The sequence below is a fragment of the Colobus angolensis genome, unplaced genomic scaffold (assembly GCF_000951035.1).
Source record: "Colobus angolensis palliatus isolate OR3802 unplaced genomic scaffold, Cang.pa_1.0 Scaffold136, whole genome shotgun sequence".
NCBI lineage: Eukaryota > Metazoa > Chordata > Mammalia > Primates > Cercopithecidae > Colobus > Colobus angolensis.
In genome coordinates, this window is record NW_012114444.1 from 1,259,494 (window position 1) to 1,273,446 (window position 13,953).

The 13,953-nt window shown below is 63.0% G+C and overlaps 3 protein-coding genes across 4 annotated transcripts in view; all 3 read right to left on the reverse strand.

Moving 5' to 3' along the window:
* Positions 1-992, reverse strand: part of COL20A1 (collagen, type XX, alpha 1) — a 38,245-nt gene extending 37,253 nt beyond the window's left edge. Inside the window, exon 1 of the mRNA XM_011934442.1 lies at positions 909-992. The gene's annotated coding sequence lies outside the window, so the exon portion shown is untranslated. The remainder of the gene's footprint in view (positions 1-908) is intronic.
* Positions 1-13,953, reverse strand: part of DNAJC5 (DnaJ (Hsp40) homolog, subfamily C, member 5) — a 1,035,873-nt gene that overhangs the window by 719,920 nt on the left and 302,000 nt on the right. The gene's annotated exons all lie outside the window — the stretch shown is intronic.
* The window catches only part of ARFGAP1 (ADP-ribosylation factor GTPase activating protein 1), a 19,055-nt gene continuing 9,602 nt past the window's right edge, over positions 4,501-13,953 (reverse strand). For both annotated transcript variants that reach the window (XM_011934440.1, XM_011934441.1), the window contains 7 exons: positions 13,214-13,270; positions 11,642-11,674; positions 10,316-10,345; positions 9,205-9,261; positions 8,421-8,480; positions 7,698-7,768; positions 4,501-6,682 (listed from right to left, as the gene is read on the reverse strand). In XM_011934440.1, the coding sequence (XP_011789830.1) occupies positions 6,373-6,682; positions 7,698-7,768; positions 8,421-8,480; positions 9,205-9,261; positions 10,316-10,345; positions 11,642-11,674; positions 13,214-13,270 (618 nt within the window). In that variant the 3' untranslated portion in view covers positions 4,501-6,372. The remainder of the gene's footprint in view (positions 6,683-7,697; positions 7,769-8,420; positions 8,481-9,204; positions 9,262-10,315; positions 10,346-11,641; positions 11,675-13,213; positions 13,271-13,953) is intronic.

The window sequence follows — 13,953 nt, forward strand, 5'->3', positions numbered from 1 at the left end:
CCCCCTCTCCCGCACTCCCCTCCCCCACACTCCCCGCTCCCCTCAACTGCTCACGCCAGCCCCTCACCGTGCACCAATGCTGGCCTTCAGGAGGCAGAGCACTCCCGGTCGGGCCCCTTACCCCTCTGTGCTGAGCTGAGGGCACGAGCTAAGGGTATGACTTGAGTGAAGGCCCTGGGTCTGGGAGCACCAACCTCCCACACAGTAGGGTTGCAGGGTCCTGAGTGACCCAGGCCCTCCCACTCCCTGCAGCTGAACAGAGACACTCCCCACTGCACACCCCCTCCCAGTGTGCGACCCCAGTATCCCCACCAGGGAATCTGCCCCTCTGCAAGGCAAAGGCCCACCCGGCAGGAAAGCTGCCGGCTTAAATCAAGGACTTCAGCCCCTCTGCAAGGGAAAGGCCTCACCAGGTGGGAAAGCTGCCCGCCCCGGCCAAGGGCAGTCAGATAAGACCCAGGCGTTGGGGTAGGAGGCACCTGTGGGCTCCTGATCTGATCACAGAGGCACCAGTGGGCAGCCCAAGTGCTCCCCCGTCCCTGGACCCTCCCACCCCAGAAACCTGGCTTGACTCAGTGGGACCCCTGCCAGGGCCACAGGCGTCCAGCCTGAAGTACAAGCCCCTCTCTGCTCGATGTCCACTCTCCTCGTTCCCCCACGGCCCTGGATGTTGTCTGAGACCCCCAGAAGGGAGCCCCTGGGGAGAGCTCAGGCAGCCCCAGGCTCCCACTGCCCCAGCCCCTCCTGGCCACAGCCCATGCCGGGCACCCCCGTCCTGCGGCTCACAGGGGCACTTGGTCTCTATCTCGACTTTTCTGAAAGTCAAAGTCATCCTCAGATCACAGGCTGAGTGAACTCCTGGTAGCCCCTTATCCACCCAGCCTCAGGACCATAGGGAAGTCACCCACCTCCTCCTACTCCCAGGACCCCCGTCCTCTCTCCTGGGGTGCGCTGGTCCACTCTGGTCCTGCTGTGGCCACAGGAAGTCTGGAGCTTATGAAAGGCCTCTCCTCCATGGAAGTCACTGCCCCAGCCCACCCTCCGACCCACCCCTCGCCCTGCCTCTCTCTCCTCCCCTCCCTTTGCCCTCCACCCTTTCTGTCTGCTGCCCTGGGCATCTCTCCAAGAATGGGGACCACAGAGATCCCAGCATGAAAGACCCCACTGCACAGCAGGGCAGGGTCCCACCAGTGAGGAGGCAGGGGCTGCACGGCCCAACACCTTTACTCTTCACTCCCCACTCCCAGACGGTCCATCCTGCAAGGAGGGGCTCCCAGGGAAAGCCACTCAGATGCCAAGGCCGCCACATGTGTGTGCTGGATACTAGGGGCTCTGGCCGCCCACTGTGGGGAGCAGGCTGCAGCAGCACCTGGACCCCTACCCATGTGGTAACCCTTCCCCTCCCCCAGTATGCCCTCCCAGCCCATCCTGAAGGCTCCCACCACCCAACCCACTTTGCAGACTGGTGCCAGCAACCAGAGCTTCAGCAGGTACCCAGGCCTGGAAAACAGGCCCCTGACCCCACAGGACCCCGGGCTGCTCCCAACTGGGACCTGACCCCACCCCTGCCCCATCCCTGCTGCAGCTCCGCCCACCACAGGCCCCACTCAGGGAGCACAGAGTCCCGCAGCGCCTGCGGCTGTAAAGGGCCGGCCTCTCTGGCAGCCGCAGACCTCCCTCCCCAGCACCACACCACAGCAGCCAGTGGGTAGCCCGTGCTCTGCTGGGCCATGGGTGTGTCAACATCCCCTGGAGCTGCTGCTGGGGCCCCTGAGTCCCCTTCTCTGAGCCCAGTACCCATTCCCTGGGGCTGGGGCATCACTGCCAGCCGCTCACGGCTGTCCCTGCCCCAGGACTGCCTGGGAGGTTACAGATGCACCCCGGAGGCCCCTGCCCAATGACTGGGCGATGACACAAGTGTGGGCGTCCTGGCCTCACTGCACAGCCTCGTGAGAAACTCACTGTCCACAGCTCAAGGTGGATCCTGCCCAGCCTCTGCCTCCCCGATAGACCCGAGTGCACCCAAATGCCTGACCCCGTCTCTGCCTTTAAGGACCCCAGCCTAATACCACGCATTGCACGGGTGCTTCAGGGCCACTGGAGACAGCCGTCAGCCTTGCCAGCCCAGTCCCCAAGCCCATGCCTCCTCTGCACTCAGGACAGCATGAGAGGGCCAGCCCCCTCGAGGCCTCCCGACCCTGCGTTGCCTGAGGCCTGAGGAAGGATGAGCCTCTCCCTCTCCCTGCCCGCCTGCTGCTCTAGTAGCTGAAGAGAAACCACGTGGCCTGACCCCAGGCTCAGCCTCCAGAGGCAAGAGGAGCTGGAGGTGCTTGGTGGGAGGCCAGCGCTGGTACAGCAGCCACAGAGGGAGAGGCGACACCTGCTGGAGGGAAAGGCCTGGGCTGGATGCTGCAGAGGAGAGGGCCGACCTCTCCAGCATCTCCCTGGATCCCTGTGCCACACACATTCGGATTCAGGATACACCTCTTCATGAGCACCTCCTTTTTCTTGAGACAGAGTCTCACTGTTGTCTCCTGGGCTGGAGTACAATGCTGCAATCTCGGCTCGCTGCAACCTCTGCCTCCCGGGTTCCAGCAATTCCCCTGCCTCAGCCTCTGGAGCAGCTGAGATTACAGACACCCACCACCACACCCAGCTAATTTTTGTATTTTTAGTAGACATGGGGTTTCACCACATTGGCCAGGCTGGTCTCGAACTCCCGACCTCAGGTGATCCACCTGCCTCAGCCTCCCACAGTGCTGAGATTAAAGGCATGAGCCGCTGCGCCCGGCCCCCCGGCCCCGTAGCCACCTCTTGCACAGCCCATCCATCAACCAGCTGTCCCTGCAGCAAGCAGCCTGGTAGATGGTTCAGGTCATTGCAGTGATGGGCTCCCAGGGAGCCAGAGGTGCCTGCAGTCCTAGCTGCGGCCAGCGGAGGGCGCCCAGCCTGGCAGACGGGCACCAGGCACGGGGCGCAGGAGTGCAGCCCTGGCTCACAGGCTCCTGGGAACACGCGTGTGCACCCTCATCCCACACATGCAAGCCAGCATCAGAGTCATCACCGACCAGGCAGTCAGGCAGGCAGCACTCCTGGCTCACGAAACGTGAGCTCCCCAAGGGCGGACCCGTCTGCCTTTTCACCCCGCCCCACAGCATCCCTCAGACCTCTTGGCAGTGATCCGGCTCAGGCAGGGCAGGCGAGCTGCCTGGGTCACGAATGACAAAGGGACAGGACAGAACCTGAGTCGGCCACTGTCCTCTCCTCTCCAGGCTACTGTGGCCTCACTGAGGCCCAACCCCACAGGCACCCCCGCATGTCTGTGGCTAGTCACACATCACCTGGCTCCACGTGGGGATCCCAGGCCCGGAGGTCCCAGAACTGAGGACATGGCCCCAGTGGCCTCCTGTGCAGCCTCCAGCCCCGCAGAAGCCTCGGTGCTCTGGGGGATGACCCCCAATCCCGCCCGACTGTGTGGGCTGGGTCAGAACAGAGCAGGGCCAGCCCCCTGTCGGCCAGCGATGGAGGCTCACAGGGCAGGGACTGCCCCCGGGAAGCTCAACAGGGGGACAGCATCGCCAGCGGGCGCGATGAGTGGGTGGCCAGGGGAAGCCCAGTGCACTCAGAAAAGTTTCCGGAAGGGCAGAAGCTGGCCTTGAGTGTCCACTGGGTCAGGCCAGTGTCTGGGGACAGACAGCAGAGGCTGGCTCAAGGGAAGGGACAGGTGGTAGAAGGTGCCCAGCGTGGTCAGCCTGAAGTCCTGGAGCCACAGTGGGGGTGGAACTGGTGCAGCATCACTGCCCTCGCCCCACCAAGCCAGCCAAAGGCCAAGACCAGGCTTCAGCCAAGAACGGACTCCAGGCCCACAAAGCCTGGGCTGGGACCTGCCACTCTCGTCTTCCCCATCTAGCAGTTCTGGCCTTAGCCCACCTGCCCTGAAGTGCTGCCCCAGAGCAGGATGACCCTTGGGAGCCACCCAGTTGAGACACACAGACTCCAGGACCTCCGTGGGCCTCTCCTGCCTACAGCCACCCTCCCTGCCCCACAACCCCAGTATCAGGTGGCACCTTGAGTTTCCAGGATACAGGCTGGGATCCTCCCCAGTGTGGGGGGGGGTGTTGAATCTCTGGGAGGGGCAGGAGCCCTCCTAGACACAGGCCCTGGTGCCATCCTCCAGTACCGGAGCCGCTGTTCACCTCTCCAGGCCAAGGGTCCCTGGACCCCACCCCAGTATCTCACTGGCCAGCCAGAGGCACATGTCGGGGCCCCTTGACCTCTTCCCTGGCTGGGTCACCCAGCTGCCTACTCCCCTACTCCCCAGAAGCTCTGCCTCAGATGGAGTGATGCCAGGGCCTCCCCAGGAGGGCTGGGCGGAGGGGGCCAGGAGCAGTGAGGGGCCTGCCCATGACTCCTAGTATCCCACTCTTGCCTTCCTGGGGGTCCCATGACCCTACTCGCACAGCACTGGACACTTCCCCCTTGGGATGCACCCAGATGATCTGCGTGTTCCCTATGCTTTATTGGAATGCTGTCAGGTCCGCGCCTTCCACATGGGCCCTCATATACAGCCAGGAGAGGCCCCAGCACCTGTCCCAGGCCCACCTGCCTGCACCTGCAGAAGGGAAAGGCCGTCACCCTCTGTGGATAGGGTCTCGGCCACCACATCCACCTTCTGAAGGTGGCCCAGACACCTCCACACTGCTGACTGCAGCTCCCATCAAAGGGGATCTGGGGCAGGCAGAGGGGGCCGTCCCCCTACCCCCAAGAAAGGCACCCTCCTGGGCGGGGGCAGAGCTTGGCTCCATGCTGCCAAGTCAAAAGGTGCTGACGTGGAAACAGGCACATGGAACACCACGTCCCACTGTCCAGGGTGGCGTCCACCCCTCCTCGGAGCATTCAGCCCACCAGGGTCCAAGCAGCCCTTGGGGAACACCACGCGCACGCCCAAGTCTCAGCCTGGAGAAAGACACAAAAGGCCTCACGCTCCGCTCTCGGGGGCGGGCTTCCCGGGACCTTTGTGTTGGCCACTTTGCCCAGTGGCTTCTCAGCACCATGAGCCTCTGACTTCAGGTCTAATGACAGCAGGTGGCTGTTTCGGTGACCAAGTTCCTCCATGGCAGCCAAGGACACTGGCCCTCCACACCGGCTACCAAGAGGGCTGGTGCCCACAGGAGGACCGGGCGCCAGGAGGGCTCGCGGAAATCTCGTCCCATCCTGTCTCGAGGCGGCTGAGTCTCTAGGGTGGGAGGAGCACAGGGGCTGAAGGGCCCAGGCTGCTCCAGGAGCGCTGCAGACGGCGACCGGGAAGAGGGGCGACCAAGGAGCGTGGCCAAGGCCACAGGGATGAGCATGGTGGCAGGGGAGAGAGCACCTCACATACAAACTGCACGAGCTTCGGATGCATGCACGGCTGGCCAAGGCCGAGGGTCACACAGGGTGGGCAACAGACACGAGCACACACGGCAGCATCCAGTCCTCAGGGAGGTGAGGGTCGGCACAGGCGGGCACCAGTCTGCAAGGCAGCCCCATCCCGGGGCTGGAGCTTCCCCAGGCCCAGGCACCACGCACAGGTATCCCCTGCTCAGCTCCTGAACCCGGGGCTCTCCTGCCTGGCCACAGCCGCTGTCGTACCCTCCTGCATCAGGGCCGAGGGCCCACCCTGCGCTTTTTCTTCTAGGGTGTGCCAGGATGGTCAAGTCCCAGCACTGAGAAGAGCTCAGGTGTGGGTGTGGCTATCGTGGAGGCTATGTCTGGTGAACTTGGTGGTTGGACAGTGCGGATGCAGGGAAGCCACGGAGGGTCACGATCAACGTGGGTTTGACCGCACAGGCCCAGGCAGGCGTGGACTTGGGAGCCGAGGGTGGTCAGACGGCAGTGTGAGCGCCAGTATCGCTTTTAACGTTTCCATCTTTGCTACTCCAGTCACTCTCTTCAGAAAGAAAGAACTAGAGCAAACCCAAAGTTAAGTGTCTCAAGAAGGGACACCTCACGTCGCTGACAGCTCGGCCGTGGCTGGTCCCAGCCCCCGGAGACACTGCGCAGCGAACCAGCCGCTGGAACAGTCACGGGCCTCTGTGCTGCAGCCACCTCCCAGCAAGCCACGAAGAGCCCCTGCCTTGAGTCCAAGAATGCCCAGGGGAGTGTAGGGCGGGATGGTCCCCGCCCAGGCTGGAGAGCAGGCTGCTCCCACGCACCGAGACCCCCACGTGGCAGGCGGCGCGAACCCGAGTCTCCCTGGGGTCCTGCCTCCCGAGATGCTGTCCTCACACTGCAGTCGCTGATTCTTGGGTCAAATGAAAGGAGGAGGAACGATGAGGGCAGAGTGCAAACATGAAGTCGCCTAGGGCGCTGGGGACGGGGGCACGCTGGGCCCTACCAGTTCTGGTTGTCCCAGCCATCGTCGGCGGGCATGGCCAGTGGCACTGCCTTCTTGGCACCCTCCCCGCCCTCCCCACCGTCGCTGTTGCTGTTCCTGTTGGTGGAGGCCGAGCCCCACACCTCCCAGCTGTCCGAGCTCCTCCTCTCGGTGGAGGTGTCCGCGCACGTCCAGCTGTCGCTGCTTGGGGACTTGCGGGCCTTGGTGGGCTCAGCACTTCCAAAGGTCTCCCAGAAACTCTGGTCTATGGTGCTGTTTTGGAAGTGGTCCGGACCGCTGTTCTGGTAACTGTGGCCCTCCGAGGGGCTTTTAAAGAGACAGAAGGGGGATTCTGAATGACTGTTACTTAGCCCACCACGGGGAATTCTGTGCCCCTGAGAGCTCTGCACCTGGACAGTGACCACCTTCCCAAGCCAGCGCTCGGGGTCCACAGCAGCCCCACCAGGCGGGAGCTGTTTCTCCCACTTCAGAGCAGTGGAAACTGCCAGGGAGCTGGAGAACCAGGGTCCACTCTTTACCAATCACCCAAACTGCAAGATAGTTCTACTAAAAACTTCTTTTTCTACTAGCTCCAAACTGCTGCGATAAAACAGTGGTTTAGTCAAGTGGGGAGGGGCAGGGGCACTGGCCTCAAGATGGGACACAGGCTCTCCTGAGCAACACCCTCAGCTATGCCGGCCCCGAACCAGGCCCTGCCCCCTGTCCTCAGCTGCAATCACATCACTGAAAAACCACACACAGAGGGAAGAGAAGGGCATCTCAGGGAAAATTTGGGCCCACCTAGGGGGCAGCGCATCTGCGCCCACCAGCACTGGCCTCTCAGTAGACAGCACAAGGCCAGGCCCTATAAGATCCCCTGTGGTTCCCCTATCGGAGTCAGAGGCCGAGAAAAGCAGCCAGCTTCCAGCAGAAATGGCTGGGGTGCCCAGCGCTAAGGGCAGAGCTGGACATGGGGACCAGGACAGGTCTCCGGGGCCCCCAGCCCTCCTGTCCCTGGCCCCCCACCTGCTCCACTCACCCAGAGTCTGGAAGACAGAGGAATAGCAGAGTAGGGCCAGCTCCTCCTACGTGGGGGTGTGTGGGTGAGACCCTCCCTCCCACCCTAGCCTGGGGAGCCCAGCTCCTGCAGGGTTCCAGAGAGCACACAGCCAGGGCAGAGACAGGCAGGACAGGCCTCTGCAGCTGCAGAGCACTTGAGAATCTTCCATAGTGCCCCTCTCCCCTCCCCAGCAACGACGCCGACCACCTCCCCGACAGCCTGTGGGAGGAGTGGCCAAGGCAGGGGAGTGGGACGCAAGGCCCAGGAGGGGACACAGCGTACCTGTCCGAGGGGCCCTCTGCTTTCCCCGAAAAAAAGGTGGTGACGTCCCGCCATCCCTTACTACCGACTCCCTGGACCTGGAAGGCGACGGGAAGAGAGGTTAGGAAGGCCCTGTCGCGGCACAGGCAGCTTCTGCAGGCCCCCACATGCAAGCTGGCACACGCCATCCCGCTGAAAAGACCGGGGTAAAATCCAGAAACATCCAGAAACAAGGGGTGCCGTACACACGCGTACACACAGACACACACAGCCACGCCGCAGTGGCACCAGGTGCATGCGGGACACGGCAGTGAGGACAGCCTCGGGCACAGACCTCAAGAGCTCCCACCACATGCTCGGGGGAGAGGACCGAGACCTGCTCTTCCCTCCCCGTCTGCAGAGCGCCTCACGCCAGGAAACAGGACAAAACGCACGCCCCGAATGGCCCGCAGAGCAGCGGGACCGATGGCAGCAAAGATGACGCTGGCGCTTACCGAGGAAAAGGCCAGTGGCAGCAAGGTAAGAGCAGGAGAAGCGACAGTTAGTGGCTGACCGGGCCGCAGTGGGCCAAGCTGTTTCCATATCCCTCGGGCCATCAGGCCGGGCAGCCCTCCTCCCGTCTCAGAGGACAGCGGCCACTGCCAAGGTGGGCTGGGGGCTGCACGGGGCACACCCTGCTCTCATGCCCAGGGCCGTGGAATATGGAGACTGGCTTTGTGCCCGCACGTGCGGCAGGCTCCCTACCTTGGACGCCAACTGGGAGACCCCACTGGACACATCATCAAAAATCTTTCCCTCCTTCACCTGCACGGATTAAGACAGCGGCGTTAATGGGGGCGGCACAGATGAAAGCTTCAAGCTTCAGCAGTGCAGGAATCCCCAGGGCGAGGGCATCCAAAGTAACAGGGGCCTGTGGACACCCGTCAGGCTGAGCCCCAGAAAGTCCGACAGTGGCCCCAAAAGGATTCCAGCATCAAGAGCCCACGTCATCGTGAGGCCTGGTGTCTGCAGACGTGGCCCCCGCCAGCCACTGCTGACAAATAGCAACATGACCCGAGGACGCCCATGCTGCCCGGGGGGCTGCCCTGCTCGTCCCAGTCAAGCCCCGAAGGAGGCAGGGAGCTGGCGGGGCTCTCGACCCCCGAGGATGGTGGGCATCATTCCCGTACCAGAGCCTCCTCTGGGCTCAGCTCCGGGGCCCGCTGTGGGGCTGAGGCAGGGGACGGAGGTGGGCTGGGGGTGCTGGGCTCCGGGGCCCACTGTGGGGCTGAGGCAGAGGACGGAGGTGGGCTGGGGGTGCTGGGCTCCAGGGCCAGCTGTGGGGGTGAGACAGAGGACGGAGGTGGGCTGGGGGGGCTACAAGGGAGGCCCTAGGCCGGGGAAAGGGATGAGCTGGGGGGTCTGAGAGGCACCTCTGAGTCCCAGCTGCTGGACAAACAATCCCCTAATGCCTCTGACACACCCACATCCCCCGGAGTGAAGAGCTCCAGGCACAAGCAGCATGTCAACCACCCCCAGCTCCCGTTACCTTCTCCTGCGCAGGCTTGAGGACGTTCTCGTTGAGGCTGTGGCCCAGCTCGGACGCCTGTAGGAAGGAAAGTCACATGAGCCCCAGGGCAGCTCCACTGCGAGACACGGGTCGTCAGTGGCAGTCCAGGCCAGCAAAGGGCAGTGCGAGCTTCACCAGCAGGAAGGCAGGCAGCAGGATACAAATGCAGGGAGCAGGAAACAAGGCTTCGCACACACCTAAAGCGCAATCGGTTGCCACATCTAGAAGGTAGAGACCGCGGCCCTCCCACCCCCATTCCCGCAGGACGTGCCCTCTGGAGGAGGGGAGCTCCCTCCAGGGTCCTCCCTCACGGGCCACCATGCGGCCGGCAGGGCTGGGCTGCTGGGAACGTGCCCTGTGCAGCCTGCGCCTGAGGCCAACACCGGCGGTAGCCACCCTGTACTGACCTGGGACGCAGCTCCCTCCTCCCCAGGCAGGCGCTGAGTCCCCCCCGGAGGGAAGAGGGCACAGAGGCCAGGGCCACAGGAAGAAGCTGCTGAGAAAGGAGCTCAGCCTCTCCTGATCCTGGGTCAGTGGCGTCGAGGCCACCTGGGGATGTGGTGTGAGGCCTCCTCTTCCCCCAAAGGCAGGGAGCAGCACGGATCAAAGGCCGGAAACGGAAGAACTCGCCACCCTCCCCTTTGCAGTGTTCGAGGGAGCGCAGGCGGCCTGGAAACCCTGCTCAGCAGCTCGGCGCCCAGTGCCCTCGCCCTCCCTCCAGCGCCTCCCCAACAGCAAGCCTGGGTCGGGGATCTGTGTGTTCTGGAGATGGGGGACTCATTTAGTTGCCCAGGGTGGAGCGCAGTAGTACTGTGCAGGGCTGACAGGCACACACAACCAAGCCTGATGCAAATTCTGGATCTTAAAGGAGAGCCATGGACCGAGGCCAGGGAGAGGGTCTGAGGGTGCACACGCGTGAGGTGACACCAGACAGCAGCAGCTCGCAGGAGGGACCGAGGCCAGGGAGAGGGTCTGAGCGTGCGCACGCGTGAGGTGACACCAGACAGCAGCAGCAGCAGGAGGACCGAGGAAGCCAAGCACACTCTCGGCAGAGACGCGGGCGGCATGCACGAGCAGACACAGGCTTTACCGGCTCCGGCTGCTGCTTGTGACCCCAAAACTTTACCCGACAGCAAGGAGACAGGTGAGGAGAGAGCAAGGTGAGGGGCGGCATTAGTAACCAGCAGCGCCTTCGAGCCCGCCACGGGGCGCTGCAGCGCTAAGGCAGCACCAGGCAGGCTCTCAGCAACACAACCCTGGAGCAGCTGCTCCCTGCCGGGAACTGACCACCACCTGCAGGAACTGCTGAGCGACCACAGCTCAGGACCCCGGGAGGCCTGCGGCAAAGCCAGGCAGGCGTCCCTGCAGCTGGGGGTGGGCACGTGGGGAGACTCCCTCAGACAAGAAGGGGGTGCTATGGGCCATGGGGGTGACAGATGGGCACTTTGTGAGAATGAACCCCCTCGCCCGGGGGCAAGGGCGTGTCCTAACAAGCCACGCACAGCTCCACACCTGCAGTCGAGCTTTCCCGGTGGCCTCACGTGCACACTGCCTCCTGGGTGTGATTCTGAATCCAAGGACAGCCAGACCACAGCCCTGACCACCACGTGGGGACTGTGGGGCCCCCACCCACATCCTAAAGAATAAAAAACATAGGCCGGGCGCGGTGACTCAAGCCTGTAATTCCAGCACTTTGGGAGGCCGAGACGGGCGGATCACGAGGTCAGGAAATCGAGACCATCCTGGCTAACACGGTGAAACCCCGTCTCTACTAAAAAATACAAAAAACTAGCCGGGCGAGGTGGCGGGTGCCTGTAGTCCCAGCTACTCCGGAGGCTGAGGCAGGAGAATGGCGTAAAACCCAGGAGGCAGAGCTTGCAGTGAGCTGAGATCCGGTCACTGCACTCCAGCCTGGGCAACAGAGCAAGACTCTGTCTCAAAAAAAAACAACAAAAAAAACAAACCATGCAAAGGCCTGAGGCCACACTGCCTACAACTGGGGGATGCCCTGGCCAGGGCAAAGGGACGCTCCGTTGCCTCGGCGTGCAGACACATCCTACGTGCCGCAGGCACAGCACCACCCACGACGGCCCTTCCGGCTGAGCGGCCACCGCCAGTGTGGGCCATCTGCCAAGCCAGGCAGTCCTCTCCCAACGAGGTGGCCAGCGCAGTGGCTGCACACCTGCACCAGCTACCAGTGAACAGGAAACGAGTTTGGCCCGGCAGGCCCTGAGCGGGTACGTGAGGCAGCCACCCTGGCATGAGGAGGGAGCAACATGGTGGGAACAGCCCCCTCCTACGCTCTGAGCATGTGGCCTGAGAAGAGGGAAACAGGCAGCTTCAGGCGCTGCACGTGACGTCAGAGACTCAGGATAGTTTTAGAAGCACCAGGGTGCAGAAGCTTTTCCTCTGTTACCTTCTGACTTGCTTGGGATCCAAACTTTGTAGCCTACAATGAAAAACAAAAACAAGGCTTGACAGTCTTTAACACGGACTGCCAGGCTTCCTTCCTCAGGGCCCACAGACTCAGGTCCAGGACTGTCTCCCAGTGGCCCCTGGGCTGCCAGCAGCTCTCAGGTAGGGGGGACATCTGAGATGCCCAGAAGAGCTGCAGTGGGGCCTGGATTAGCACAAATGCTGGCTTCTCCCTGGACGGAGGCCAGCCCAGCAAGCTATTGGGGCGAGGGCACACGTGAGCAGTGTGCGAGGCCAGGGAACAGCAGGGCCAACCCCATCCTCCAGACTTCAGGACAGGGCGGGGCCCTGCTGGAGCAGAGGACAGGCTGGGGAAGCCATACCAGCACTGTCTTCAGTGGGCGGCGCCACCGCCCCAGGCCCATCTACCCCGCCACGGGGGCAGCTCCATGCCAAGCACAGTCCAGCCACCTCAGTCACTTTTACGCACTGGGGGAGGAGAAAAGGCCCGGCTGTGACACTGGCTGGAAGGTACCTGGGCCTCCCCAGGCTGCAGCCCTCCAGTGGTGACGGAAAACGGAGGCTCTGGCGGGAACCAGAACCTCACACTTGGCAAAGTCACAGGGCCGTGAGAGCTGGAGCCTGGACACCTGGCCTGCTGCCCCTCCCAGGCGCTCCCAGGCCTGCCTCTCCCAGGGAAGACACAGGGCCAGAGTGACCACGGGGACCTCTGACAGGTGCGCACCGTGACTGGGGAAGCCACGGGGCCAGGGTGACCGTGGGGATATCTGACAGGCGCGCACCGTGACTTCCACTCATAAGAGCCCTAACCTGGGTGCCTTGGCTGCTTGTCTGGGCAGCTGCAGGCACCCAGCTGCCCTGCTCTGGGCTTCCCCTTCTCCTTTCACACCACAGCCCAGCCAGCCCCCGGGGGCCCACGCCCCATCCTGATGCCAGGCCTGCTCTTGGGTCTCTGCCTAATGCTCCACTGTCTGCCCTGACGAAAGCCCCAGATCCTCCCGTTTCAGGCTGAGGAGCGGTGAAAGAGAGAAAACGCTACCAAATCACGACTTGAGCCCCAGAAGCTCTAGGGCCCAGGGTGCCCGAGACCTGCCCTGCTTGGTTAGGGTGGAGTCTAGGAATCAATGGGGCTCACATCTCCCTGGCTTTCAACAGGGCGGGACCCCTTTGCCAGCAGCTAGTCTGACACAGGAGTGGCTCCTGACAGCCTGGGCTGCTGTGTTCCTGTAGAACCTCTGAGGCTTTGGGACCACCCTGGCTGGTACTGCGTTGGCACAGCCCATGGTTGGAGCACCCAGAAACCCTCTGTGTCCCACATCCTTTCTGCAGCTCCCAGAACGAGGTGGCCGGCCGCAGTGGCTGCACCAGTTACCCATGAACAGGAAACGAGTTTGGCCCGGCAGGCCCTGAGCGGGTACATGAGGCAGCCTGCCTGGCATGAGGAGGGAGCCACATGGTGGGAACAGCCCCCTCCTGCGCTCTGAGAGGCAGCGGCCCCGCAGACCAGCAAGCGGCCAGGTGTCCTGAGGGCCTGGTGGGGACAGTGACTTACGCCTTCCTTGGCTGCTGAGGCAAACCGGCTGGCTCCAGTGGCGAAGCTGCTCCAGCCCTGAGGAAGGCGACAAAGAGCAGCTGCATCAGGCCTGGGACCCAGGAGCCCGGTGCTGAGCAGAGCCTCTCAGCAAGGACGAGGACCAGGCCCCCGCCCCGTCCGGACCCCACAGCGCCTGCTTCGCCAGGCTGCTGGAGGAGTGCAACTGGACCCAGGGCACAACGGACACGTGCCCTCTACCCCAGCCTCGCCAACTGCAGTGCTCCCAACACGATGCAATCCAGCCTCCTGTGGATCCCACCACCCTCAAGAAGCAAGCCCACACTGCAGGGCAGGACCCTCCCCAGAGCCAGTGCTCCCTCCTGTCTCCCTAGAGAAACAGGCAGAGGTGAGGCATGTGGGGTCACAACCGCTGTAACCTGCTCTCACCTGCTCTCCTCCCCACGGCTGGCACTTCCTCCTGCCTCCCCAGAGGTACAGAAAGAGGTGAGGCGTGTGGGGTCATGACCACCGTAACCTGCTCTCCTTCATCTATGCTCAGGGTTTCCTCCTGAGTCTCCCGAGACAATTAAAGCTATTTAGAAAAATAAATGTCGGCCGGGCGTGGTGGCTCAAGCCTGTAATCCCAGCACTTTGGGAGGCCGAGACGGGAGGATCACGAGGTCAGGAGATCGAGACCATCCTGGCTAACACGGCAAAACCCCGTCTCTACTAAAAAAAAATACAAAAAACTAGCTGGG